This window comes from Umbelopsis ramanniana (assembly GCF_025399195.1).
Source record: "Umbelopsis ramanniana AG unplaced genomic scaffold K450scaffold_72, whole genome shotgun sequence".
NCBI lineage: Eukaryota > Fungi > Mucoromycota > Umbelopsidomycetes > Umbelopsidales > Umbelopsidaceae > Umbelopsis > Umbelopsis ramanniana.
This window is the reverse complement of record NW_026252158.1, coordinates 71,394-96,857: the sequence shown is the minus strand read 5'-3', so window position 1 is coordinate 96,857 and position 25,464 is coordinate 71,394. Positions and strand designations below refer to the sequence as shown.

Sequence of the window (25,464 nt, the reverse complement as noted above, 5' to 3'; positions counted from 1 at the left end):
AGACAACGCCAAGAGAGTCTACGAAAATGCATTCAAAAACAGCAAACGCAATGATAAAGATGATAATGAGAAAGGAAACAAATCATAGAGGTTTATCTTTCAGCAGCAGGAATTGTGGGTAGTAGTAAAAACTTTTATATATATAATATACATTTTTTTTTCTTATGCGCTGTAACTATACACTTTATAACTGTACATAGGATTTAGGATATATAAATGGGACTTGGTGCACCCGAGGATTTCATTAACGGAAAATAAAATGAGCAAGACGCAATTACTTGTTTCTGGAGAACAAGCTGTTCTTGGTCTTGGACTTGTCCTTCTTGAACATGTCGGTGAAGCTGTTGGACTTGGTATTCTTCTTGGAGCTGAGAGGGTTCTTGACCTTGGACTCCTTTTTGTTTGACTTGAATGGGTTCCTTGAGTTGGTCTTTGAATTGTTATTGGGGAGGATGCTGTGAACCTTGTTGTCTGACTTCTTATTACCAAAGAGAGATCGAGAACGAGTGGACTTCTTTGAGTTGCCGTTAGAAAGGATGTTCTGAACCTTGCTATCGGACTTCTTATTACCGAAGAGAGATCGAGATCGGGTGTTGGACTTTGAGGAGTTGTTAAGCATTGTGTTGTAGTGAATGTTGAGTAAATTGAGACTTGCCAGCTTCTGTATATATATATACACACTTCTTTGTACCACCATGAAACGGAAAGTCAAAGATTAAATTATTTTAGGGTAGGTGGTAATGAGGTCATCATCGATAATTCTTTAATTGGGAGACTTTGTACACCATTTCTATGTTTCTATCGGTTCGCTCATACATGACTTGGCAATGCCTAATAAAGTCCAAGCCTTCGTATCCCATGGCGCTAGGAACACAGCGCGCTGAGCTGCGGTGATGATATCATGTCGCCGATCCGGCGGAGGAGCTTCTTTCGCTTTACGTTTTCGGATTTTGTTATGCTCTCGTTGTTGAATCAACGCTCGCGCAAAGTCATAGTAAGCAAGAGATTTTTCTTGCGCCGTTGCACTGCTTGATGCGGCTAGCATAGATAGGCTGGTGTTGGATACAGCAATGGTGCTGCTCAAATATGGAGCGTTGCTGTGACGTTTCCCTATCATCTGATCGGCCATGGCTGTCCACAATGACGCATTTGCTGGCGTTTGATGGACCAACTTGGCAAGAGCTTGAATCGCACCTTCCGTCGATCCCTGAAAAAAAAAAACCCAGGTTAACAATGGATGATAAAAGAATCCGTCATACATGGTTTGTGGCGCTTACTTTTAATTCATGATATTTACTCAATAGCCATCCACCGTTGTTTTCATTATCTATGAAGCCTAAACAGGTTATAGAAATTTAAACCAGACTTAGGTTTTATGCTTTTCAATAACCTTCTACCACACTTTTTTTTTGCGTACCTGCTTTACCAAACGGTATCTTCATCATCTCTTGGACAGCGGCCTCCGTCAAGGTGTCGTTGTCCTGGATCAATCCCATGGCGCACAGACCAAATATTGACGCCAAATGGTATGGGTTGTCTCCGATACTAAGCGCGATTACGAGGTCAGATCCAGGTCATTGAAATCGATATATTCGGATAGAGTAAACGTTCTACACTTACCATTTGAAGAGTTCCTGTTGGGCAAGATCTCGTTGCTCTTCTCCTCCCAGAGCCCAAAGAACTTGACTTAATAGGACCGATACGTTCTGTCGCATCTCAGCACTCTGTGTATCGGCGTTGGTCAAAGCTTGTTCGAACATAGTCAGCGCTTCCTCTAACTGGTTATTGAAGTAATAAGAAATTCCAGCTCCGAGTTCGCAATATAATTTGGCACCATCATCCTGTAGCGAATCAATAGCAATGGTGTAGCTTGAGATTGCGCCTTCGAAATCGCCGTTAGCACACAGAACTCGAGCAAGGTTAGCATGGACCTTAGAAATTCGCTCTTGACAAAGGACAGCCTGCTCTTGGTCGCGCTCCATGCATTCTTCAAGCGCAAGGATAGATCCAGCATATGCCTCTGCAGCTTGTCCAAACTGCTGAAGTCGCTCCAAAATAAGACCATACACATTGAGAGCGGCAGGATTGTCTGGGTTTTGTTCAGTAAGCTTTTGCAAAGCAAAGGCCGGTGACACCAGTAGCGAAGCGTCCGAAGAGTGTGGATGAAGTGATACTTGCGAAAGTACAGAGCTTGCGTATCCGTAATTTGCATCAAGCTGACAGAGCAAGGAAAATCAGTATATTTTAATATCATTGTGTAGTCTAGCGTTTGGTCGTCGCCATACAATTCTATAACAGCCACATGCGCAATACTTACAATCGTTCCATTGCTGGTGTCAAATGCGTGCTCAAACAACGTTGAAGAAGAGTTTCCCCAAATATTCGCCACGTATGCCTGTCCAATCCAAGATGAAATCCATTCGGGGTCTACCGCCTGAGCAGCATCGAATGCGGCTGATGCAAGCTCGAGATCATTTTGTAGGAGGCAGAGGTACCCGTAATTACTCCAAGGGATAGCACTCTATATCAGACGATATTAAATTGGGTCCAAATAATTATATGCAAAAATAGAAACCAAAAATAGCCTGCGCTTACCCTTGAGTTATATTCCATGGATTTGATAAAAGCATGTTGGCTTATCTTCACATCGTTATTCAATGCAATAACTCCCAAAGAGTTCCAAAAAGTGAAATTTTCTTGGTCATGTTTAAGGGCCACCTTTATACACTGAAGGGACAGTTTCATGTGGTCTTTGTAAACGATGTCGTTGAGGTTGTTCTCAGCTAGCCAATGATATGTCAGTCCTAGGTCATGCCAGTAAGACGGGGAGACGGATCCTGCCTTGCTTGCCAGATAAATTGCCTGCTTATATGCAAAAGTGGCACACGACAAAAGTACATCTAGGCACTCTTTGCGTGGTAATGTGAAGTCGGGATCGATTTGCAACGACAAAAATTCAGCCACGAGATCAGAGCTTGTGTCTTCTGGTAGCTTTAGAAGTTCGTTAGGAGTAGGTGAAAGAAGGCGCATGATATGTTGCAAATCCTCAAAGGCAAATAAATGTGAGTAGCTCATGACCGTTCTATATTGTGTGAAGGTACAGCCCACAAGCTGCCAAAAGGATTCCATCGGATGAATTTCCAGACCCCGTAAACAGGCGTTGAGTGCAGCATTGTATGAATCTGCAGCGCGTCCATAAAAGCCTTGCTGAAAATTCTCCCTCCCTTGAAGTACGTGTGCATCTGCAAGTCCCTTCAAAGCTGGTATATAGACTGGCTGTTGCTGTTCTTCTGCGAGGGCAAGAGTATCGGAATATTGTACAATGGCCTCCTCCAGAAGTCCGAGTTTTTGCTTGACTACAGCAACTTGATAGCTTGTATATACATTGCTGGGAGCAAGTTCCCTGGCTCGGACAAACGCTTTCATAGCAGCTGTATACCGTCCTTCTTTTAGGTAAGATTCAGCCAAACCTTCCCAACTAAGAACGTCATTGGCATCAGCACGTAGAGCGCTTTGAAAACTAGGAATGGCGTTGAGACAATCGTTTTTCTTCATACGTAAAAATCCAAGTCGTCGCCATGGCCAGCCTGCTCTCGTTCGTAAATTTGTAATGTCTGTTAGAATGACTTCGGCTTGATCGAGTTCTTTATCGGCAATATGGTAGTCTACAAGGTGAAGAGCAGCGTCTAAGTCAGCAGGATCCAGCATGAGAGCCTTTTGATAACACTTCATAGCCTTTGCATGATCCTTGCTGACCAATCGATAAAAGTGTCCGAGGTAGGTGAAAGCAGGACCGAAGTGAGGATCGATTTTGACAGATCGAATAAAGCACTTATAGGCACCTTCTTTGTCATTTCGATACTCGTCTAATATCCGGCCATAATGTTAGCATTTGCAGTTGATATTGACCTACAGACAGGTCGCCGTGTTAAACTCACCACCCATCTCCCAGTATATTCTGCCCAATCGGTAAAAGTATTCTGGGTTTTCTTCATCCGACGTTTCAATAGCCTCTTCAACCAGTGACAGTGCTTCATCAAATTTGCCCTGCTGACAATATATCCATCCAATCTCAACTTTAGCCGAGTGCTGTGTTGCATCAAGTTCCAAAATAGATTGGAATTGATCAAGTGCATCTTGTTGGCGATTCAAAGAAGACAGTATCAATCCATAGCCCTATTCATATCATAGGCGGGTTAGTCTCTTGGCATAGAGTGGAGCATCCAATTGAAAAAAAATAGCCACTTACGTTCTTAGCCGCAATATTCTCTGGGAACTTTTCAATTATTTTTTTGTACAGTGACATGGCGTCAGGGAAATATTTGGGGTCTATTTTGCGATAGCATGTAGCCATACATAGCTCCATAGAGAGAAGTACTCTATTCCATGTCGTTCCAAGTCAATATGGGGCATTGTTCACAATCATTCATATTCATTACCAACCTATCCAATAAGCGGCCATAATTCTTTGCATCTTGAAGGACGAGATCCCTGCCTTTGGTGGAATACTCAAGTCCTGTTTCGTATTCTTTAGAGTCGCAGTACAACCAACTCAAGCACTGGTAGCCGAATAAGCTCTCTGGCGCCAGCTCAATACCGTCCTGCCAAAAAAGAATAAGAAAGAACATACGGGTGAACAACATATCGTCGAACGCTCGAGGAATACTTACCGAGAAAAAGTCAAACGCAGAGTCACCATCACCAGCTTTATACAAATTTTGACCTTGAATAAGCTTAGACAATCCAGTATCAGGAAACTTGGCCGTGTATTGTTCACAAAAGGTCTGATCATAGAGATCTACCACACAAGGTTAGACGATAGGCAGCATCCATTCACATCGTTGATTGTTGCTTACCATAACTTTCGACGTTACTACTCTCAATCAGAAACTCATAAGGCTCCTGGACATCGACATTGTGATCGCACAAATGTTCTGCCAATTTACAGAGCTTGAGATAGGTCTATAGGGCGGGCGTTAATGATACTCCACAGCGAGATTTATATCGTTATAAATCTCAAAGAATCGTAATGGATAAAAACACATACCTTGCTCTTATCTTTCTCAGACACAATGCGTTTTCTCAAGAACAAAAAGTATTTTGTCTGGATAGCAGTGACATCGGCACTGGCATCGGATTCTGCGTCTTGGAGGACCGTTTCAAATATGTTGCCCAAATCTGATTTGGCCGTGATCTCAGCTTCCACTTGAGCTCGTAATTTGGCTGGCGGGCCAGCGTTAATTCGCATGCGTCGTGCCTTGATCTCTTTCTCAATATGTTGCTCTTCTTGACGGCTTTTGAGATCGAGGATTTGCAACCAGATAGTACTGGCTTTTGGTAACGAGCCCGCTGATGTCAATAAATCATAGTATTTGCTTCCAGGTAAATAGTAATAGAGCGCTTTTACAAACTAGAGAAGAAAAACGCCATGTCAGCCCAGAAGGATTTGGCAAAGACGCATTGTGAATATCCGTTATAACCAGCATTGTTCTCGTACCTTCGTCTCATCGGCGTCTTTGTTCTGGTATATATCGACAAGCTTCTGAATGCTTTCGTAAAGTCGAACGCCATCTCCAGCTAACAGATATGTGTCGATTAATTTCTCCAAGGTGATGGCTAGTTTCGACCACTGTTCACGTTTCTCGTAAAAACTGACTAGACCCTGCCACGCCAGCATCTGCTCTGGATTGATCTCGATCGCCTTTTGGTAGGCATTCTCAGCATCTTCCACTTGGTCTAAACCATTATGAGCAACTCCAAGGAAGACGTAGCTATGGAGAGAGGAGAAGAGTTAGATCGGAGAGGAATTCGGTTCTGTTTTTGACTCGCTCTAATGGAAAGTAGAAGGTGAACGTACGCGTTGTAATTTTGAGATTCCCAATCCAATACTCGCTTGCAAAACTTTATGGCATCTTCATATTTCTTTGAACCAAGTGCTTCTCGAGCATTTTTCAAGTTAGCCTTCGTATTGTTCATGGAGCATACAGTCGGTTCGTCGTTGTAGTATATCGGACAACGGTTTCGCCAATGATGCCGTTTAATGTCGGGTTAACAGTCACGGCCGAGGCAAAAAGGCGATTGTTCAAACTACGGTATTACTAAGGAAAGCATTCTTTGAACAATACCAGTATTTCTATGGCAGTCGACGCAGCAACCGCTTCAGAGTCAAAAGAGACCCTCAAGCCGCATGATAATGGCAAAGAAGGATTGTCCATTTACATTGACCCTGTCACTGGTCAAAAGATCCCAATGAGGGATGGCAAACCATGTCGTACATGCGTAGACATGAAAACGTGGAAGCGCTTGGGCAAAGCTGCCGCAGCAAAGACTTCTGAACAAACAGCTTCGGTAGCTAAGGAGAGCGAGACAAAAGAAACATCTAATACTAAAGGCGAAGCCATTGCTTCCAGTGCACACGAGGACAAGGTGTCTACACCAAGTGACAACGCAGAATGGCAACGAAAAAATTGCCCTCCAGACGTGGAGGCACTTGGAAGTTCGACTTGGACTTTACTACACACCATGGCTGCTTATTACCCGGAGCGACCTGCGCCATCTCAAATGGATTCCATGAAGATGTTCTTTGAAGGATTTGCTCAACATTACCCATGCTGGTTTTGCAAGGTGAGTAGAAGCTTCGTTTATTGAAGATCATGATGATGGTTGCTTATTTTTGTGTTCTCCATCGCCAGGATGATTTCCAAAAGTCAGTAGCCGCCAATCCAATCCAAGTGGGAAGTCGCAAGAAACTGAGCCAGTGGCTGTGCGATCGTCACAACGAGGTGAACGAGAAGCTTGGAAAGCCAAAGTTCGATTGCTCCAAAGTGTTTGAGCGTTGGTTAGAAGGACCTCCTAATGGCAAATGCGACTGAGCGCTTGACGCAAGACAACGTGGCTCTTTGTAAATTTGACAAGCATTTGTTATCTCAGATGCAGCATTACATATTTAAAATAAACCAATCCCTAGACATCAAATTTCTACATCACCAATTTCTCAACCCTGTCCTCTATCTTAGCCGCGCATCATGCTACTCAATATTGCACCTGAAGTAACGGCAAATATATATTCACATATGGATATCGAAAACATCTATCGCATACGCGGGGTTAGCAAAGATTCCAAAGCCATTGCTGAACGAGCCATTTGGGATCACATTGCGCAAGAAGAGCATGTCAACTTGCGATTAGGGGAGAAGGGCAGTAACGTGTCACTGAAGCTTTATGGACATTCTTACGACGCTAAGAATAGAGTTATAGAGTTCCGGCCGAGGGAAGATATAATGCTCAATCTTACAGATACGTTGGCCACATCAGGCGATTTAATGCTGCGCACATTACAACTGTGGTTCAGTGGATGGAAACACCACCAGCTATTGGACCAATCCACAGAGACCTTCGAGACAGCAATGAGGACAATGAATCGAACAGAAAATGCAAACATGCTTTTCCACGAAACCTACAATCCGGCTCATGAAAAGCTCTATCTCCTACCCTCCGTTCATGACCTTGGCGACCCCGACCGAACTCGCTATGTCGGAGATTCCGAGGTGGTCTTAGCACTGCAATACCACACAGACAAGGTGCTGACTCCATACTATTCTCGAACTGCGAATGGTCTTGCCAGTATAACCGCACTTGCACCTCCTCCAGAGCGATCAGTCAAGATCATTTCATTACACGTCTCAATCTCATGGATCCTATCTGGAATCTGCCAAAACGTTTATCCCGTTGAGATTTATGCCTCCTATCGACAGCACTTGTCCCGTACTCTATCAGAGCACTATGCATTTACATACAACCCCAATTGCGAGCAAGTTCTCGCATGGTTGATGTCGGATAACGCAGAAAAAGGCGTTGTACCAGAGGCGCTCATAGCCTTCTTGAAGGAGCACAGCCACGAAGCTCTTTCAAGACAAACCGAGGTGGAGAGGATGTTAGAAAGTGCAGGGGTAGACTCCTCTGTACTGTGGAAATACGGTTTCGCAAAGCGATGGCTTGCTGGCAAAGGAGCCTTTGTCACCGAAGATGTAGTGAGACGAATTCAGACTATGGAAGAACGATGGCAGAAAGAGCGGCAGTCGCTCATGAGACGCCTAGCCAAAGTCAAGGCTAGCGAAAGAGAATTAAGAAACCAATAAGCTTCTTCTGTAATATGACATTTTTTATGTGTTTCTTTTTCTTTATTTTTTCTTAAAAAAAAAGTCGTTTTGTAAACGTTTAATCATTGCGGTCCATCATTGTTGCCGGCAATACTTCCTTTATACTGTACTTCTATGTCTGATACTTTACGGTGCATACTGTATGTTACCAAAATGATCGACCTCGGCTATATTAAAATTGATTTATATTACAAAGATATGGTGTTGAAGTTGTATACTACAGTCAATCATCTACCGGCTACGTGAGCTAGGGCACGCTGAGGCGTAATGGCCAGGCTATGACCAGGAACAACGATGAAGTGGAGAGAGAGTGTTAGCTGCTGTACGGTATATCACCAAGCAATCATAAAGAGCCACGTACCTTTCCACATTGGAAGCATGTACTGCCTCCAGATACAGCAGATTGTACATTGGTGTCTTCTGTCAGTTCGAAATAATTGCATCGAGAGAATTTCGACTCTTTTGGACAAGACCAAAACATCTTGCCACGATTCGCACTGTTGGCTTTGGTGATCTTCTTCGATACCGCTATTAGACCACAACTGCATGTCTTACGGGGTTCCGATGTACTACCTCCCATTTCATGAGCATTTCGATATGTTCTCATTGTAGTAGGGGACTAAGGAAAACAGGATATAGGAATTAATGCGGGGGGGGCAGTCATATTGCCATACAACTTCGAATATTTACCGTATTCATGATTAAAGCTTGAGTTGCTGATAATGCAGTATGCGATGTCGGTTCGTCTTGAAACTCGAAAAACCCACAACCTCCATTGTCATTTGCAAACGATGCTGCGCACTTGTAGAAAAGCCTGCCCTTATTTGCACCTTCCTTGATCACCCGTCGCTGAATAGCTGGCTGTCCACAACCACACATGGGTGCTGAGGTGGAACTGGAGGATTCTTGATGATGATTAAACGTAGTCGATGACGACGTGGTAGCGCCGTCATCCTCCCAAGCAAAGAAATTACATCGACTGTTATCGTCTTGTGGAAGGGCACAGCTGAAGAATGTTCGACCTTGGTTTTGGCCCTCTTTAGCCACAGTGCGAGAGAAAGATGGTTTATTGCAGTCGCAATTAGGTCCGGTTGTTCGCGGTGGCTCGTCAGCCCAGGCGAAGTATCCACATTCCTTTGTACTGTCGCCGCATCGGAAAAATGATCGGCCTTTGTTAGGTCCATCCTTTTGAGCAGTATTTCTTCGACTTGGAATACCACAATTGCACTTGGGATTGTCAATGTTTCCAGCCGCCCAGCCGTTTGTCTGATTGCCATTGCTGCCGCTGTAAGGCAATGTGCCTCCTCCACCTGGTCCTGATCCGGGTCCATTACCTCCACCACCACCACCACCACCTGGTCGCCAAGGACCACCGCCGGAAGGTCCATTTCCACCATCGCTTGGAGGCGGTGGTGGATTTCCATTTGAAGTGGTACGATTTCCTCCTCGGTTGCCGACGTGTCTTCGGAATGACTCTATTAATTTGTCAAACTCATTCGTAGACTTGGTATAGATATCTCGATATCGTATTAAGCTCTGTTGAACTACGTTATCCCTCGAGCGTTCTCCATTGCATATTCGTTTCAGATCCGCCTCCATCTAATCAACAAGAAAGATTAAGTCAAACAGGTCAAACTGAAGAGGAACTAGAAAGTAACGGTTTGCCTGTATGCAGTAGTTACCTCACGCCTTAAGAAAGGTTTTGTTAAACTGAGATCGAATCCAATTTCATCATATCCTAGAACAAGAGCAATTCCAGTCGGTGACGGATGGAAGTAGTGTCTTTGTTTGAAAACATACTCTCGATCGAGAATTTTTTTGATATGTTCGTGAATGGTTGCATCTGTGCCAATTTCATTCTTTTCCATGAGACCAATCAAGTCAACTTCAGTCAACATTTCTGGTGCGGTTGTGGTGGACTCAACCATGTCCAACACAGAAGGTATAAACGTTTGATTTTGTTGAAAGTTTGGAATCTGAGCTGCAGCCCATTTGTCGTATGTATAAATATCGAGGTAATTTCGTTCCAAGACCACTAGACCTTTGGCATCAAACATTTCCTCGGCAATATCAATTTCTACAACGGTTTCTGAACCTTTCGCATCTTTTGAGCATGCAGCTAAGAACGATCGCGCTATAAATTCATACACTCGTCGTTCATTGCCTGTCAAATTGCCTCCTGAACCAGTAGGATGAATGGGAGGATGGGCTTTATCGTTATTGCGTCCTGATCTCGGTGTCTCGAATCCACCGTTTAACAACCTGGATAAGAGAAGAAAAATCAGCGCAAAGTTAGGCCAGATTCTTCCATTCGTAAAATTTTACCCTTGTGCGTGCACTCCCCATGCTGGATCATCCGATTGCTTTGCTATGAGCTCTTGGAAGTTAAAGTTACCGTCAAACTGATCGGTTTCTGTACGCGGATAGCTGATGAAACCCTTGGTATAAAGTTCTTCTGCGACCTGAGAGTAAAAAAATTAAGTGCAACGTTATAATGCCGAGAAGATGGGGAGAGGTAAACATACCGTCATGATTTGATCTGAAGTCATACGAAGAACACGACATGCTGTCTTTTGCATTTCTATAGTTGTCAGAGGCAATGGCTTTCTAAAAGGATATATAGGATTAGCTTTGACTTTGATCATTTGGGTGCCTTCCTATACTTTTGCTTGAATATAATTTTAACTAACCGTTTGGAAGTCATCTTTTGGACAACGCGAGTGACCAGAGCAATGGGATTCTGCATACATTTATCGTATATAACAAAACACATTCGCCTATCAAAAAGACGGTTCCTTTTCCAGTTGAACGTTGTATTTAATTGCTGATGGTTGGCTGTTGGTGCGACGTGCCGGCTTTGTAGTGTTGGTTGGGAGGATGGTGTGTACTTGCAATCTAGTTTCCAGAACTTTTCAGGCACAAAGTTTTGAACAGCAAGGTACCGGTCAACAACAAACCCTAGAGTTGGGAACTGACAGCTACCGTAGCTCAATAGCTTTTTCTCTTCAGCACTGAAAAAGCTATCTCGTATCCTCATTGTCATCAAGCGAGTGAAGGCAGCTCCCGTCCGTAAATCTAGTTCGGATCTTGCTTTGACGGCATTCACTTGTCGCATATCCAGCTCTGTAGGATGCTGAGCAGCTCTATGCAAATCTCTAGGAAACAATAATGATCCGGTTTTGTAAGTTGTCTGATCATTTTATGAAAACGGAAGGGGAATGTACATACACTGGCTGCATAGCAGAAAATCGAGCTCGCCACACTTGGATATTCCGTCTGACTGAGCGACATATCTCGGTAACCTCAAATCCAATGGCTTCACCTTCACGATCGCAATCCGTCCAAATAAATAAGGTGTCGGCATTGCGCACTTCATTTTTCAAGTTTCGTGCAATGTCCTTGGATTTGTCGATAACTTTATCAATGACAGGAGCGTCAAATAGAGTATCAGGTGGGCAGGAATGCCAAGCTCGGTATTCGTCAGGGAAGTCGGAAGACATTACGTGGCCGATTAAGCTGGTCATAGTTATTGTGACATTGCGGTTATTAAGACTGTAGTCGAAATCATAATTCTTTATGTATTGTACTGGTGACGGTCGCTGTTAAAGGGGCCAAGTTACATTGTTGAACTACATTCACAGTTTGTCCAAGGACTGTATCCTATACTTACAGTCTGAAATCTCCCTTGAGATAGAATTCCAGCGATCTGCTTAGCTGCGCTGGGCTTTTCAGCCACGCACAGTATGTGCATGAGATTGCTTCCAAAGTACGTGTGGCAAAGTTTACGAAAAGCGTGTCGCCTATGTTAATTATCGCGACGCGAATTGGCTGGCAAAAATTTGAAAAATACCGCGCCTAGAAATTTGTGGGCTAGGACGCAGTTTCCAACCGCGAAACTTGCCCTGCTTTATCCATATTCCTGCACAGCCTTGAACTGTAGAGGAGATAGTCAATATAAAGATTCATAATGACATTAGTGGAATAAGCGTAAGGTAGCATCAATTAAAACAAAAGTGAGAACTTGTAAGTTTGGCAAATAAGGTGTATATTGTGTTGCAGTCTCCTCGCAACGGTGGTAATAAAACAAGCGTCGTCGTCCATTCAACATTTTTTGATTATTATGTTTCAATCATTCACCGATATTTATGGTATGTTGACCTCAAGTCATGCACTCCACGTGCCGTAAAGAGGTAACACTGACGTGACCCGTTCACCGACCGATGAAATAGGGCTGTTCTCGTGAAAGTGAAGTAATCGCTATAACAAACAGCTGCTCTCTTTTTAGAGTAGGGAAATAATACTGCGGAAGCAGATAATGTTATTCACAACGGGGGCCAGCTGGCCAGAGCCTGTTTCATAGAAAGTGGTGCAGAAGCATCAATTCACAGTCACGTAACTTCGTTCGCCTTCCACCCAAAACGTCCCTCGCAGCATAAACCTTAACAGTGAATGAGCTTGCTATGCCCTACATTCCCGCCAAGCTCTTATACACTTTCTTATTTGCTTGTCAAGGATCGGCTCCAGTATACCTTGGGTTATTTTATTCCGAGCAACTTGGGCTAAAGCGGGACCAGATAGGTCTTTTAGCAGCTATAGGTAAGATAAGAAATTTGACATACTGACTACCGACGGTGTGTGTACTAATGGGCTTGGCATTCAGCACCATTCGTTTCAGCCATAGCATGCCCACTATGGACGGCGGTTGCAGATAAAACAAAAACCCATCGGTATATAATGTGCATCATACACACTTTGGCAACCATCGCCATTGTCAGTGTCATGGGCATTCCTGTGGTGGTTCAGAACATTGAAGACACGAAGGCTCGAAATACACTTACAATCGCCCTTGCTGGAACTGCTTCATTGTGTTTCGCGTTCTTTGGCGTCCCTGTTGGACCTCTTGTTGATGGTGGTGTACTCAAAATTTTGGGCAAGAATAAGGACCAGTATGGTAAGTATAAGGGAACCAGTGACGGTGGTGTGGCAACAATTGGTTGACAAAGGCGGCATTGTTTTTTCATCCATCATAGGCCGACAGAGAATGTTCGGTTCCATATCCTTCGGAATTGCATCCTCTCTAGTCGGAGCAATTGCGGATTGGACACAAGATATGAATGCCATCTTTTACGTGTACGCTACGTCGTCTATATTTTTCATCCTGGTGGCAGGCAACACCTTCTTTAAGGCAGAAAAGGTTGAATTGATATCCAAACCATTCCTGACAAGAACCAGTTCTCGCAGCAGCGGATTTCGAGCTAGTCCTTCGGCTAGTAGTGATACTGTGGAGGTTGTAACGCATCCTGAGGGAGATGGGTCTCGGGCTCGTCGCAAAGTCATCAGCACATTTTCTGTTCAAGACCCTGAGGAAATAGAGAGCGACGAAGATGATCTCTTACCTATTCGAGAAAATGAAATTCAGCGACTGATGCAATTCGCGACGGAATCTAGTATTATTGAGGCCGTCAATTTGAGTAACCCGCCTGCATCTCGAAGGCGATCATCAGCAGGTGGAGACAACATGTCGATCGACAGCAGTTACAGCTCCATAGAACCCGCTCCTACGACGTTCCTGGAACTAATAAGGCAACCGCCCGTGTTTTTGTTCTTCATTACTATGATGCTTATGGGAGTTGCCATTAATATGGTGGTCAGCTTTTTCTTCATCTTTTTGCGAGATGAGTTGGAAGCCAGCTCGACTTTGACTGGAATGACTGGGTTGGTAGGAGCCGCCACTGAACTTCTGTTCTTCTTTTACAGTCGCGATGTAAGTCCTGTTAGATGAGTTTCAATTGTTTGTAATATGTCGCGCCGACCGACCTTACTGATGGCTATTTAGTTAATCCGAACCATCGGGATCAAGAGTCTAATCGTTCTAGGACACGTTTTGACGATTGTCAGAGTGTTCGCCTATACCCTTTTACCTAAAGGTGCCAGCGCAGCATGGATTGCTCTAGCTTTACATCTTCTTAATGGTAAGTGACAAATACTTGGCTTTTTGGCAAGGGTGGGAAGAAGTCCCACGAATGTTTGTTAGTCTATTTGATCGAAACTCAGCAATTTTCTCCCAGGCATCGCATTTTCAGCACTGTGGGGTGCTGGTGTAGTTCAAGCGGATGAATTAGCGCCGCCGTCTTTACAAGCTACATCTCAAGGTGAGTTGGATGAATCGCATTGCACAATATGAATGCAGGGTAGGGACAATAGTGAAGGCTGATGTGCAAATCGTTCTCCTTTTCAAGGTGTACTTGCTGCCATGTATGCAGGGATCGGTGCTGGTTTGGGCAGTTTAATAGGAGGTGTCATTTACCAAAACTTTGGGGCCAAGGCGATGTTTTACACGGTGATCGCTGTCACCTCGTTCAGTTTGGAGCTCTACTTGGAAGTCAACACACCCTATGGACTACGAAGTTGTTTCAAAGCCATGGTTAGAGTTGCCCACGGTATCTGGCAGTGGATTGAATACAAGCGAGGTCGAGGTAGAGTGGTACCAAGATGGCGAGCTGGCGCTATACGACTGGATGACGAAGAATAGAACTCCACTCACAACACATTGCACATACGCACATTATGCCGTTTCTTGCTGTTTTCTCTTCCGTTTAATTTCCTTGTATAATCACAGAACAGAACTTTAAAGTATTTTCGGATGTGCATGCGGTTCGTTACCCATTAATAACATGTGTGAAGTAAGTGTATGGGAAATAAATCGCTATTCACCGAAGAGGAAAGCCTTCATGCTACTGTATATTGTCTATCTGCTAGTTACACGTGTTACCATGAAGCATAGCTTCATTAACCACCTAGTGTGTTTTGATTTGAGCCGCTCCGACCTGCAGATCTAAAGTATGGATCTACTGAACTGGCTGGATTACTAGTAATTACCATAAATTGATTGAATTCTCAAGTTTCGATATGACATAGCTGGACGTCTACTAGTCGGACCCCCACCCACTCTTTCCAGACGACGTCTCTAATACTAACGACATGTCTACACGATCATCATGGTTTTTTTTCTTTCAGGGCAAGGCAAGCTGAAGGGTAAAGGGGACGCATAGAGGGGTTGGAAAAGAGCAAACACAAACATGTTCTACAAGTATAAATTTTTACAAGCACCATGCGTTATTTCCCTCTACAGTGCGACCCTAAGCGGAGGTGGAAGAAGTAGATAGTGGTGGACCTGGATAAACTGAAGGCAGGGACGGCCCCGTCAAGTATCTACCGATTGTAGAACCCGCTAAAAATCTTGGGTGAGGTACCAATGAAGTTTGACTTGCTCCCGTTATAACGCTGGCAATATAATTTTTAATACTCCATGACTTTAAAAAAAAAAAACCAAAAAAAAAAGGCGTGCTGGGAGCTGAGCTGGTCATCATAACCTGGAGGGGGTTTCAAACTCCATTGCCCAATTGCCGATTATGGTGGTTGAGAGGACTTCCTGTAATCTTAACGCCGGCAAGTCCTGATGCTTGCGATAAGACAACGGAAAAAGTTAAAGCTTCCATCTCCCAAGTAAATAATGAGGACCGACATGCACGCCATCATAAAGAGATATCCAGATATATACAAATTATTGCAAATAGGCAAGTTGCCCGGGAGGTTGCGAAAATTCCCAGGTCCCGCGGGCGGACCTCGCGGGGAAGCAAGTATAGTCGGATTATAAGCACTAATTTGAACTTGTTAGTAGGAACGGGTTAAAACCATACCCGATCAGATCAAAGATCTCTACGTAATAACCCGTGTGGGTCCCTCTGCACACCATTCATCCAGACGATTATGGCCATCGTCGAAAGTCTGGTTGAAGAAAAATGTACCCCGGGACATTCGCTTTTTAATAGATATTTTTTATTGTAGAAGCCACCCATCGTCGGGTCCGAAACAAGCAAGTACGGGTTATGCCACCTAATCTGATGCTGAGCGTACAACGTCTCACCAACATGGCATTGGAGCTCACTCACCATCTGCCATCTATAGTGGTGGAAATATGGTTTGCTACAATTTTATAGAAAGATTGTCTTGCTTTTCATGGGGTAAATGTCCCATGGCCATTAGGCAGGAAGTGGGACTAGTGGTTCAGCGGAGTTTGTCCCCAGGTTCGCTCGCTGCAATGGGTTGCAATTTTTCAACCCAGCGAGCCCGTCTGCCTCCACGTGGCTGTCGCACTAAGGACTTTTTTGCACCTTTTCAAACTCCCAATCGGTCCATGATAGTAAGCACCGTCGTAAGAAAATTACTGACTGCTCTAAAATGGCTATTGGCTGACATAATTCATCTGAGCAGGGGGAGCGCAGGCGGGTAAAATGCTTCTGTTTATTCATCATTGCGTGGTGCGCGCGCGCACTTTTTCTAGACTATCTCCATGCAATTAAAAAAATCTGTCTCAGGATTTTGCCAGTACCTGATTGGACTCAATTAGTGTTGATCAATCAGAATGAATTAAAATAAAAATAAAAAAAGCTGTCTTAGTTTCAGGAAGACATCGTAAGTTTGCTGGGGTTATTCAGTTTACCCGATTTACCCATGTAGCCGTGATCGGTAGTAAGATGTCCCCCGACCGAACATAGAGGTTCGCGGTACGGCAGATCAGTACACGGACGAATTCTTATGCTCCATTCGATCCGTGCAAGAGGGGAAAGGGGACGGGTCAGTTGGAGGGCAGGAGGGAGAAAAAATGATACCATAGACCATCACGTTTTGAAACATTTGGGCTTGCTATTCGTTATGTTGCTGAAACGTATTGCGATCCTTTCAAACAAGGCAAGGTGTTTCAATGCGAAGTCGATCTCAAGCAAACAGTGGGCAGGCAAGCAAACGGGTTTTCGGCCGGTGCAAAACTCTTTTACTGATCGATACGGGTGATTGATTACCAAGTAGGGTAGGTAGAGCCAAAGCTTGCTAGAACCGTTCCTCCGATTACGGCGACCAGAGTTGAGTATCTCCACGTGACCTTAATGGATGACATCACTTATCAGTGCCTGAGTCGATCAAGGCAATGGTGAAAATTTTTTTGAACGAATGAAGCGCAGTCGGAGTAACCTGGTCGATGTTTATAATTGGTGGGAGGAGATGAGACACTAATTTGTGTCCCGAGCCATTGACGGAAGGTAAAAAAAACGTGCATTTTCTAAGGATCGTTCTACAGAATATAAAACTACAGCGTATTTCCGCCAACCTCACTTTCCCGTTTCCTTTCCTTCCTCCCTTTCCTTCTTTTTCATCAATCTTTCATTCTTTGCAATGGCATCCACCGATCCCAACGCCGAGAAGCAGGAACCCAAGGTTGAGCAGCAAGATGCTGCTACCAACGTCAACGTGCCTAACGGTATGTCCCTGACTGTTGAGGAACTGTACGATAAGGACAAGTTTGATTTGTCCACTATGGAGCCTGGCGATGTTTTCCAACTTTTGCAGTACGTATCTATTTCAACTCTCAACCGATTGTCCACCCCTCCCCTTCTCAAAATATCACGGCAATCCCTTATCCCTATTTGTTGATTTTTCCTGCCATTCTATTTCCAATGCCTTCTCCCTCCTTCATATTTTCTGTTTTTAAATTACAATCAACTTTTATTTCCTCTCTTTGCCGTTCCCCTTACTTTCTGTTCATTCTTTTTTCATCTCTCCCTACCCCTGATGAACGATCTGTTTACTAAATGATACTGCTTTTATTAGAACCACTACCGAAGGTTTGACCAGCACGGAAGCCGCCGCTCGTATCGAAAAGTTCGGTTATAACCGTCTTGAGCATAAGGAAGTCAATCCTTTCCTCCAGTTCTTGGGTTTCATGTGGAACCCTCTCTCCTGGGTTATGGAGGCTGCTGCCATTGTTGCCATTGCCCTTTCTAACGGTGGTGGTCGCGCTCCCGATTGGCCCGATTTCGTCGGTATCATTCTCTTGTTGTTGGCTAACTCAATCATTGGTTTCATGGAAGAACGTCAAGCTGGTAACGCTGTCAAGGCTCTTATGGAGTCTTTGGCTCCCGAAGCCAAGGTCAAGCGTGATGGTGAATGGAAGACCATTGAAGCTGCCGAACTTGTTCCCGGTGATGTTATTTCTATCAAGCTTGGTGATGTTATCCCCGCTGATGGTCGTTTGGTTGCTGTAAGTAAACTCAAAAAAATTTTTGTTGTTGATTTTCTGCTTAGTCGCTGTTGTCTCGTCAATGTTTATGGTTGGCTATGTATCGCTGTGTTTAAAATATTCGTGTTCTCATTGGTCAATGTTTTTTTTTTTTTTTTACTTAGGCCCACGGTCAAGTTTCTATCGATCAAGCTGCTTTGACTGGTGAATCCCTTCCCGTTACTAAGGAAGCTGGTGATGAAATCTTCTCTGGTTCCACCTGTAAGCAGGGTGAAGCTCAAGCTATCGTTATTGGTACTGGTCTCAACACTTTCTTCGGTCGTGCTGCCAAGCTTGTTGGTGATGCCAACGATGAAATGGGCCATTTGCAAGTCATTCTCGCCAAGATTGGTAACTTCTGTATGTGCACCATCGGTATCTTCTTGGTTCTCGAAATCTTGGTTATGTATCCCGCTTTCAAGTACGACTACCGTCGTGGTATTGACAACTTGCTTGTCTTGCTCATTGGTGGTATTCCCATTGCTATGCCTACTGTCTTGTCCGTTACCCTTGCCATTGGTGCTAAGCAACTTGCTGAACACAAGGCCATCGTTACCCGTATCACTGCTATTGAAGAAATGGCTGCTGTCACCATTCTTTGCTCTGACAAGACCGGTACTTTGACTCTTAACAAGCTTATTGTTGACAAGCCTACCGTCAAGTCCTATGCCGACTACAACATTGAAGAAATCATTCAATTCTCTGCCTACGCTTGCCGTACTGAGAACCAGGATGCCATTGATTTCTGTATCTGCAACTCTCTTCCCGATGTCAAGCTTGCCCGTGACGGTATTGAAGAAATGGAATTCAAGCCCTTCAACCCTGTTATCAAGCGTACTGAAATTACCTACAAGGATGCTGAAGGTGTCGTTCGTCGCGTCACCAAGGGTATGTCCCACACCATCTTGGATCTCTGCACCCGTGATAAGACCGAAGAACAAATTAAGGCTCTTAACGATGATGTTGATGAATACGCTCGTCGTGGTCTCCGTGCTCTTGCTGTTGCTATTGATGAAGTTCCCACCGGTGGTGTCGAAGATGAAGGCAGAGGTTTCAAGCTTGTTGGTCTTCTTCCCATCTACGATCCCCCGCGTTCCGATACCAAGGAAACTATTGACCGTGCTATCGCTCTTGGTGTTTCTGTCAAGATGATCACTGGTGATCAACTTGCTATTGCTAAGGAAACTGGTCGTCGTCTCGGTATGGGTGACAACATGTTCCTTTCCAAGACTCTTAAGGATGGTCCCCCCGCTGGTTCTGGTTACTCTGATATGGATGAGCTCGTTCTCCAAGCTGATGGTTTCGCTGGTGTCTACCCTGAACACAAGTACGAAATTGTCGAGCGTCTCCAGAACATGGGTCACATGACTGCTATGACTGGTGATGGTGTCAACGATGCTCCCGCTTTGTCCAAGGCTAACGTCGGTATTGCTGTCGCTGATGCCTCCGATGCTGCTCGCTCTGCTGCCGATATTGTCCTTACTGAACCCGGTCTTTCCGTCATTATTGAAGCCATCATTGGATCTCGTCAAATTTTCCAACGTATGCGCAACTATTCCATCTATACTTGCTCTGTCACCATTCGTGTTGTCGTTGGTTTCGCTATTCTTTGCTTCGCTTTCGAGTTCGATTTCCCTCCTTTCCTTGTTCTTATTCTCGCCATTCTTAACGACGGTACCATTATGACCATCTCTACTGATCGCGTTCGCCCCTCTCCCTACCCCGATCAATGGAACCTTCGCGAGATTTTCTCTTATGCTATTGTCTACGGTATCTACTTGACCGCTTCTACCGTTGCTTTCTACGCCGTTGCCTTCAAGACCACCTTCTTCCAAGACAAGTTCGGTGTTGCTGCTGTTACTGGTCCTAATGATTGGGTTCTTCACTCTGTTGTCTATCTTCAGGTCTCCACCATTTCCCAGGCTCTTATTTTCATTACCCGTTCCCGTGGTTTCTTCTTCACTGAGCGTCCCTCTGTTATGCTTATGTGCGCTTTCGTCATTGCTCAGCTTGTTGCCACCTTCATTGCTGTCTATGCTGACTGGGGTTTCACCAACATCCAAGGATGTGGTTGGGCCTGGGCTGGTATTGCTTGGGTTTGGAACATTATCTGGTTCGCTCCTATGGATTTCGTCAAGTTTGCTATGCAACGTGCTTTCGAGCCCAAGAACACCCTCAAGGAATCCGGCCATGCCGATATGCCTGGACGTCGCTCCCGTCGTTCCTCTGCTGTTTCCACTGGTGCTGCTTCTGCCCGTTTCTACGCTAACCGCACTCGCTCCCTCAAGAGCTTGGAGCAACCTCGTAACTTTGGCAAGCGCATCTTGGGTATGAACAAGAAGATGGATGCTAAGGAAATGCGTCGCTTCTCCTCTGTCCAGGTAAGAATTAACTCCTCACACCTTTTTTTTTTTTTGCCTATGCCATTTGCTAACCTACTCATTCCCCTTTAGACCAACCACGCTGCTCAGATCTTGAACTCTGACTCTGCCCCCAACGCCAGAGCATAAAGCGCTTAAAGTGTATATAATCCATATTTTTCTTTCTATACAAGAACACCCATCCTCCGGTATATCCACATCAGAAGAAAAATCCCCAATTCATCTATGAGAAAAAGAATCAATAACCAGCAGGTTTGAATAAACTATAGATAACCCTCGGTTTTAATCCTTTTTTAATTTCTACTTCTTTTCTTTTCTTGCGTATTTTATCCTTTCATGTGAAATACCAACTTTTTATTGTAGACGTTCATCAGTACAACTACCTTACCACCCATCAATGATTGTCATATAGATTTCTGTTAAAACATTGTTAACAAACTGTAATAGAAAATGGACATAGATCAAAAAAACACCAACTAGCCCCACTTGATGGATGATGAGATATGGTAATCAGTGATATCATCAATTTTTTATTTTTGTTGATCTTAAGCACATTGAAAGCATTGCTTTCACGGTAAGCGGAATGGGGTTTGGCTGATAAGAAACCAGAACAAGCGCCGCCATTATGTGGGTGGTTCTTTGTTTGAATAGTTTGGTTATCCAAGCTGCCCTCGAATCAAGACGGACGGGTGAGCTCCCAATTTTTTTTTTTTTTTTATGCTCCAGCCATTTGTCCGAGCAGAGCATTATGGTTGCCAGGCAGGCTCAAGCTTACCCCATATGGACAGCCATGTTCTCTCAATATTCTCCTGCGGGCCTTAAAAACATCCCACCCTATTAAACTGTCCGACTAGCATGATGACTTGTCTTTGGGTGCATTGCACTGATTGGACCTGGGTTTAAACACGGACTCCTCTTCGTAAACAAGTGCTATGGTATCGCGGCGCTTTCTCGGTGTGACTGAGCTAAGAACAAATGAAAGCCGCCGGGTGCTTTCAAGACAATAAAGTTTAGGTTGAGTTTTTATTTGGTCTCGGTACTGTGATAGAACTTTGATCATAACATAATGTTATAACGGAGAATTTGCCTGCTGAGCTAGAGCTTAGGACGCCGGTCGTGGAGTTGATTAATTTTCACGAGCTGTCGGCTCAATGTTTTTCGGCTGGTCCCACCAATATGAAACTGGTCCCATGGTACGGGAAACCTCATCACACGCGCACGAGAAATAGAATGGTAATGAAGACATGAACTTTATAGATAAGAAAGCTTTTTTTTGGGGGGTTGTGAGAGGAGTAGGACAGTAAGGTGGAGAAATGAACAGAGAGAGGGGGTAAAAATTATCACACAGAGAATGAATTAAAATCAAGGCAAGGCAAGAAAATGGATGATAGAGCTATTATACAGAGATGAAGTTTTAGATTTTTTCAAGATGTTCTTTCTTTTAGGGGGGATAAGGCGAATTATTCGCTTCATGATGGGAAATGCTGTCGAAGAGGAAGATCAACTTGTATCTTCGACCATGGGGAGATTCTAAATATCTCTTCTTCATTGATGTGAGGGGGATGCTGTAGGTGTAGGTTGATCTGAGGCAGTTTCAGGTGTGACTCCCAAGACAGCTTTCAAAATGGTACATCGACGTTCAAGCATACCAAGGAAACCTTCCATTTGGGCTCGATTCATGCGACTCAAGAGTTCTCGGAAACGACCGTCTTCAAGACCATCTAATTCCTTTGAACTAGTAAGTGCTGACGCTGGTGCAATGGGTTGAGGTGAGGACGCTGCAGCGGCGGAAGCATATTGTTGTTGTCGTTGCATTTGTTCGGCTGCCCAATCTCGGCGACGACGCTGGATCTTGGTTTTACGCATAGCAGCCGGTCTAGCCTTTTGATGGAGTTTTGCGTAAAGACCACATGCATTGCACACAGGTTGACCCTGGGCATTTTTCCTCCATAAAGGAGTTTGCGTTTGCATACAATTGACACACTGAACGTGGGGTTCATCGTCATCTTGAGGAGGAGGGGGTGTGCGGGATACTGAATGAGGCTTATGGCGGATATGAAGTGGACGATGAGTCGAATACTGCTTATAATACAATCCACATGCATTGCAAAGTGAATGAGCCCTATCAGGGGTGCGACGCCACAAAGGAGTCTTAGTGACACCGCAGTTGTAACATGAAATGTTACGAGCGGGTCGACTGTGATTGTGTGGTAAACCTCCACCTGAGCAGGTAGTAGGTGTGGTGGGCATGGATGGAGGTGGGGTGGAAGGAGATTCCGATAGTAAAGGGGATTCTTGTGGAGAAGGAGGAGCCGTCATCATAGGGCAATCATCTTCGTCATCGAAATCTTCAGCTTTTATCAAATCTGAGCCGTCTTCATACGAGACAAACTGATCAAAGCTATCTTGATCTTGTTGTTGCTGGTGCATGAAAGCATTCATAACCGAGGAAGGATCAATGGTCAATTGATTCGAAGAGAAAGGGAAATCCAAACTGGCTCCAGCAGGGGGGCTGCCCATGCTGGCAGACGAAGAGGTCGGGGATGGCATGCTTTGGTTCATCAGAGCCGATTGAGGGGCTTGTAAGAAATCCATGATATTTTCTTGCTTGCCAAACTGGAACTCTTCCATGGAAGTGGCTTGAAGATAATACTTGTCTGAAGAACGTATAGAAGATGCTTGAATATTCTCGTTGCCCATGATATACAAAGACATTGGGCGGAATGGAAGAGTAGGGGTTGGCGCTCTTTATAACCGTGACGGTAGACTGTGGTAAAGAGTAGAACCCGTTGGACAAATAGTGTCGATGTTGGAGAGGAAGGGGTTAAAAAGAACACCGAAGAGGATGATGTCTAAGAGCAGAAGAAAGCGAAGCCAATAAAAAAATTAAAGTGGGGCGAGGGCGGGTTTAGCCCAGGGAAACATTTTATATCAAAGTCGCTGCCAAATTAATCATGTCCCAAGCAGTGATTGGCTGGAATGAACAACTTTACTGACGATGACTCTTTACTGGAGCTACACTCCGATACGGCCAAAAATCATCGGAATATCAAACCGACAGCGTCTTCGGCTACCCGAACTATTGGCTACATCCGCCCTCCTATTATAAGGTTGTTCTATCGACGTTTTTAATAGAAGTAAAGGAAAACGACAAGAGGAAAGCTTCAAATACAAAGGCTCAATAGAATAAACATAATAAAATAAAAAAAATTTTTTTTTTATCGTCTTTCTTCTTTGTGTTCCACATTATGGAGTGTGATACTGTAAATACGGACACAAACATCCCAAAATCAACGCCATATGGCCTCAGAACAACAATATGTCAATAAGCTTGCTTCGGCCTTAAGTGCTGCCCACCGCCCAGGCTGTGTGAAACCCAAGACAACAGTGAGGTTCATTTAACCAGAAACATCATCCTTGTCTATGATGATACAGCGTAACCGGCAATGATCTGACTACACCGTATGTTACATTGGCTGACATTTGAAATATTATATCTCCTTTTGCCTCAGCCAGGGCTCAACCAGCGAAAGGACGCTGTTTGTTGGTTCCAAGCTAGACAAAGTCAATGGGGCCAGTGCGGAGCTTTAGGGTTATCTTCATCCAATGGGATGTCTAGAGTGAATCTCCGAACGATGGCGTGCCTCTACGGTCGCGTGAACAAAAAAGCTGTTATCTGGGGCGGGGCTATCGCTTATCATGCCAATCATAGCTCACTATCTTGTCTGTCCGGTTGCACCGTTCAAATGAAATGCAAATTTGAGAGCGCGTTTTTTATTTCTTAATGCAAGTTTATACAAGTGAGATGGAAGATATATATAACAGATTCAGGTACATTTCATAGTTTGTGGTGAGCACGCCAGCGGTGGGACAGTGCGCGGTTGGACTCGGAGTCTATGAAGAATTCGTATAGGAAGCCGCCTAGAAGACCGCCTGCAATTGGAGCCACAACTGGTACCCATGTATATCCTTGATGAATAGTGAACACGTTGTGTCCCCAGCCTTTGTAGTACCAGATAAGATGGTGGTCAAAAATGGTCAATCAACTTTTTTCACATATAAGAAATTGGCCTATTATAAAAAAAAATTCGTTCGCTCTTACCCATTGCAGCCAGGCAACGCCCGCCAAGGTCAGCCGCAGGATTTAAGGAAAATCCTGTTTCCCATCCAAAGCTAACTCCAATGCTAACGATGACCAGGCCAATGACCAACGGTGAGTTTCGTCCGGCAGGCATATTATGTTCATCGCTTTGTCCAAGCACCACAAGAAGCATAATGGCAGTACCGATCAGTTCCACAAGAAAAGCCGATCCATTGCTCAAATAGGGGAGTGCGTTAGTGTAAAAGATGCTGGCTGCTACATTTGGATCATTCTGTTTGGAAAATTCGATAATGCTTTCGTGATATGCACCATAAACAATCGCTGCTCCGGTAAACGCCCCTAAAAGCTGTGACCCAATGTAGATAGGTACTTTTCGCCAGGGAAACCCTCGAAAGCAAGCCAGCGTTATGGTGACAGATGGGTTAAGATGTCCTCCCTATTTTTTAAAAGAGAAAAAAGAAAAAAAAAAAGTCCGCGTAGTCAGTCCACAGAAAGTTCTTTTTCACCGCCCTGCAGCTTGAACAAAACTCACAGAAATGCCACCGGATATATAGATAGGCATCATTAATGCCAATGCGCGACCAACATAGATGTTACCAGATTGACCTAACGAAAGTGTGTGCTGCGCAATGCAGCCACATGCCAGACATAGCAACACGCATGTCCCAAGGAATTCAGAAAGAGGCTCTCGAAACTGGGAAACAAAAA

General features: G+C 44.4%; 11 protein-coding genes across 11 annotated transcripts; 5 read left to right on the top strand and 6 right to left on the bottom strand.

Moving 5' to 3' along the window:
* Positions 1–198: 198 nt before the first annotated feature.
* K450DRAFT_258787 (uncharacterized protein) lies at positions 199–978 on the bottom strand. The gene has a single exon (XM_051591901.1). It carries the CDS (start codon positions 695–697, stop codon positions 275–277), a length of 423 nt encoding a protein of 140 aa, XP_051441078.1. The 5' UTR covers positions 698–978; the 3' UTR covers positions 199–274.
* Positions 719–6,106, bottom strand: K450DRAFT_258770 (uncharacterized protein). The gene is made up of 14 exons (XM_051591900.1): positions 5,858–6,106; positions 5,498–5,771; positions 5,048–5,410; positions 4,857–4,962; positions 4,671–4,798; positions 4,444–4,601; positions 4,250–4,379; positions 3,939–4,176; positions 2,596–3,866; positions 2,318–2,521; positions 1,621–2,216; positions 1,418–1,545; positions 1,278–1,336; positions 719–1,207 (listed from the first exon to the last, which is right to left on the bottom strand). The coding sequence occupies exons 1-14, from the start codon at positions 5,974–5,976 to the stop codon at positions 791–793; spliced, it is 4,191 nt and encodes a 1,396-aa protein (XP_051441077.1). The 5' UTR covers positions 5,977–6,106; the 3' UTR covers positions 719–790.
* Positions 6,107–6,249: 143 nt separating this feature from the next.
* K450DRAFT_179888 (uncharacterized protein) lies at positions 6,250–6,872 on the top strand (the record flags this gene model as incomplete). The annotated part of the gene is made up of 2 exons (XM_051584324.1): positions 6,250–6,624; positions 6,693–6,872. 2 exons carry the CDS (start codon positions 6,250–6,252, stop codon positions 6,870–6,872), a joined length of 555 nt encoding a protein of 184 aa, XP_051441076.1.
* On the top strand, positions 6,676–8,264 carry K450DRAFT_258762 (uncharacterized protein). The gene has a single exon (XM_051591899.1). It carries the CDS (start codon positions 7,026–7,028, stop codon positions 8,136–8,138), a length of 1,113 nt encoding a protein of 370 aa, XP_051441075.1. The 5' UTR covers positions 6,676–7,025; the 3' UTR covers positions 8,139–8,264.
* On the bottom strand, positions 8,265–12,072 carry K450DRAFT_258757 (uncharacterized protein). The gene is made up of 9 exons (XM_051591898.1): positions 11,830–12,072; positions 11,388–11,758; positions 10,850–11,314; positions 10,685–10,766; positions 10,485–10,621; positions 9,842–10,421; positions 8,850–9,758; positions 8,521–8,778; positions 8,265–8,435 (listed from the first exon to the last, which is right to left on the bottom strand). The coding sequence occupies exons 1-9, from the start codon at positions 11,908–11,910 to the stop codon at positions 8,391–8,393; spliced, it is 2,928 nt and encodes a 975-aa protein (XP_051441074.1). The 5' UTR covers positions 11,911–12,072; the 3' UTR covers positions 8,265–8,390.
* Positions 12,073–12,295: 223 nt separating this feature from the next.
* K450DRAFT_258756 (uncharacterized protein) lies at positions 12,296–12,923 on the top strand. The gene has a single exon (XM_051591897.1). The coding sequence runs from the start codon at positions 12,620–12,622 to the stop codon at positions 12,779–12,781; it is 162 nt and encodes a 53-aa protein (XP_051441073.1). The 5' UTR covers positions 12,296–12,619; the 3' UTR covers positions 12,782–12,923.
* On the top strand, positions 12,924–14,995 carry K450DRAFT_258753 (uncharacterized protein). Its single transcript, XM_051591896.1, has 4 exons — positions 12,924–13,923; positions 13,996–14,131; positions 14,228–14,311; positions 14,399–14,995. The coding sequence occupies exons 1-4, from the start codon at positions 13,066–13,068 to the stop codon at positions 14,689–14,691; spliced, it is 1,371 nt and encodes a 456-aa protein (XP_051441072.1). The 5' UTR covers positions 12,924–13,065; the 3' UTR covers positions 14,692–14,995.
* K450DRAFT_258752 (uncharacterized protein) lies at positions 14,996–15,699 on the bottom strand. Its single transcript, XM_051591895.1, has one exon. It carries the CDS (start codon positions 15,527–15,529, stop codon positions 15,299–15,301), a length of 231 nt encoding a protein of 76 aa, XP_051441071.1. The 5' UTR covers positions 15,530–15,699; the 3' UTR covers positions 14,996–15,298.
* A 1,550-nt stretch (positions 15,700–17,249) lies between these two features.
* Positions 17,250–20,859, top strand: K450DRAFT_258733 (uncharacterized protein). The gene is made up of 6 exons (XM_051591894.1): positions 17,250–17,563; positions 17,826–18,255; positions 18,399–19,976; positions 20,178–20,239; positions 20,598–20,654; positions 20,727–20,859. Exons 1-5 carry the CDS (start codon positions 17,391–17,393, stop codon positions 20,605–20,607), a joined length of 2,253 nt encoding a protein of 750 aa, XP_051441070.1. The 5' UTR covers positions 17,250–17,390; the 3' UTR covers positions 20,608–20,654; positions 20,727–20,859.
* Positions 20,860–22,487: 1,628 nt separating this feature from the next.
* K450DRAFT_164232 (uncharacterized protein) lies at positions 22,488–22,829 on the bottom strand (the record flags this gene model as incomplete). The annotated part of the gene is made up of 1 exon (XM_051584039.1): positions 22,488–22,829. A coding segment is annotated over one exon (342 nt), but the record flags the coding sequence as incomplete, so codon positions are not given.
* Positions 22,830–24,492: 1,663 nt separating this feature from the next.
* Positions 24,493–25,447, bottom strand: K450DRAFT_179848 (uncharacterized protein; the record flags this gene model as incomplete). Its single annotated transcript, XM_051584323.1, has 3 exons — positions 24,493–24,656; positions 24,757–25,192; positions 25,289–25,447. Coding segments are annotated over 3 exons (759 nt in total), but the record flags the coding sequence as incomplete, so codon positions are not given.
* Positions 25,448–25,464: the final 17 nt, after the last annotated feature.

Bases quoted from the DNA above. Each gene is read 5' to 3' on its own strand.
- K450DRAFT_258787 (XM_051591901.1), bottom strand. From the start codon at position 697: ATGGTGGTACAAAGAAGTGTGTATATATATATACAGAAGCTGGCAAGT.
- K450DRAFT_258770 (XM_051591900.1), bottom strand. From the start codon at position 5,976: ATGAACAATACGAAGGCTAACTTGAAAAATGCTCGAGAAGCACTTGGT. The intron at 4,380-4,443 runs GTTGGTAATGAA...GACATGGAATAG, and splicing joins TATGGCCGCTTATTGGATAG to AGTACTTCTCTCTATGGAGC. The intron at 1,337-1,417 runs GTACGCAAAAAA...TAACCTGTTTAG, and splicing joins GATACCGTTTGGTAAAGCAG to GCTTCATAGATAATGAAAAC.
- K450DRAFT_258762 (XM_051591899.1), top strand. From the start codon at position 7,026: ATGCTACTCAATATTGCACCTGAAGTAACGGCAAATATATATTCACAT.
- K450DRAFT_258757 (XM_051591898.1), bottom strand. From the start codon at position 11,910: ATGCACATACTGTGCGTGGCTGAAAAGCCCAGCGCAGCTAAGCAGATC. The intron at 10,767-10,849 runs GTTAGTTAAAAT...ATATCCTTTTAG, and splicing joins CAAAAGATGACTTCCAAACG to AAAGCCATTGCCTCTGACAA. The intron at 10,422-10,484 runs GTAAAATTTTAC...TCTCTTATCCAG, and splicing joins TGGGGAGTGCACGCACAAGG to GTTGTTAAACGGTGGATTCG.
- K450DRAFT_258756 (XM_051591897.1), top strand. From the start codon at position 12,620: ATGCCCTACATTCCCGCCAAGCTCTTATACACTTTCTTATTTGCTTGT.
- K450DRAFT_258753 (XM_051591896.1), top strand. From the start codon at position 13,066: ATGGTGGTGTACTCAAAATTTTGGGCAAGAATAAGGACCAGTATGGTA. The intron at 13,924-13,995 runs GTAAGTCCTGTT...ATGGCTATTTAG, and splicing joins TCTTCTTTTACAGTCGCGAT to TTAATCCGAACCATCGGGAT. The intron at 14,132-14,227 runs GTAAGTGACAAA...ATTTTCTCCCAG, and splicing joins AGCTTTACATCTTCTTAATG to GCATCGCATTTTCAGCACTG.
- K450DRAFT_258752 (XM_051591895.1), bottom strand. From the start codon at position 15,529: ATGATGACCAGCTCAGCTCCCAGCACGCCTTTTTTTTTTGGTTTTTTT.
- K450DRAFT_258733 (XM_051591894.1), top strand. From the start codon at position 17,391: ATGGCATCCACCGATCCCAACGCCGAGAAGCAGGAACCCAAGGTTGAG. The intron at 17,564-17,825 runs GTACGTATCTAT...TGCTTTTATTAG, and splicing joins GATGTTTTCCAACTTTTGCA to AACCACTACCGAAGGTTTGA. The intron at 19,977-20,177 runs GTTCGCCCCTCT...GTCTATCTTCAG, and splicing joins TGACCATCTCTACTGATCGC to GTCTCCACCATTTCCCAGGC.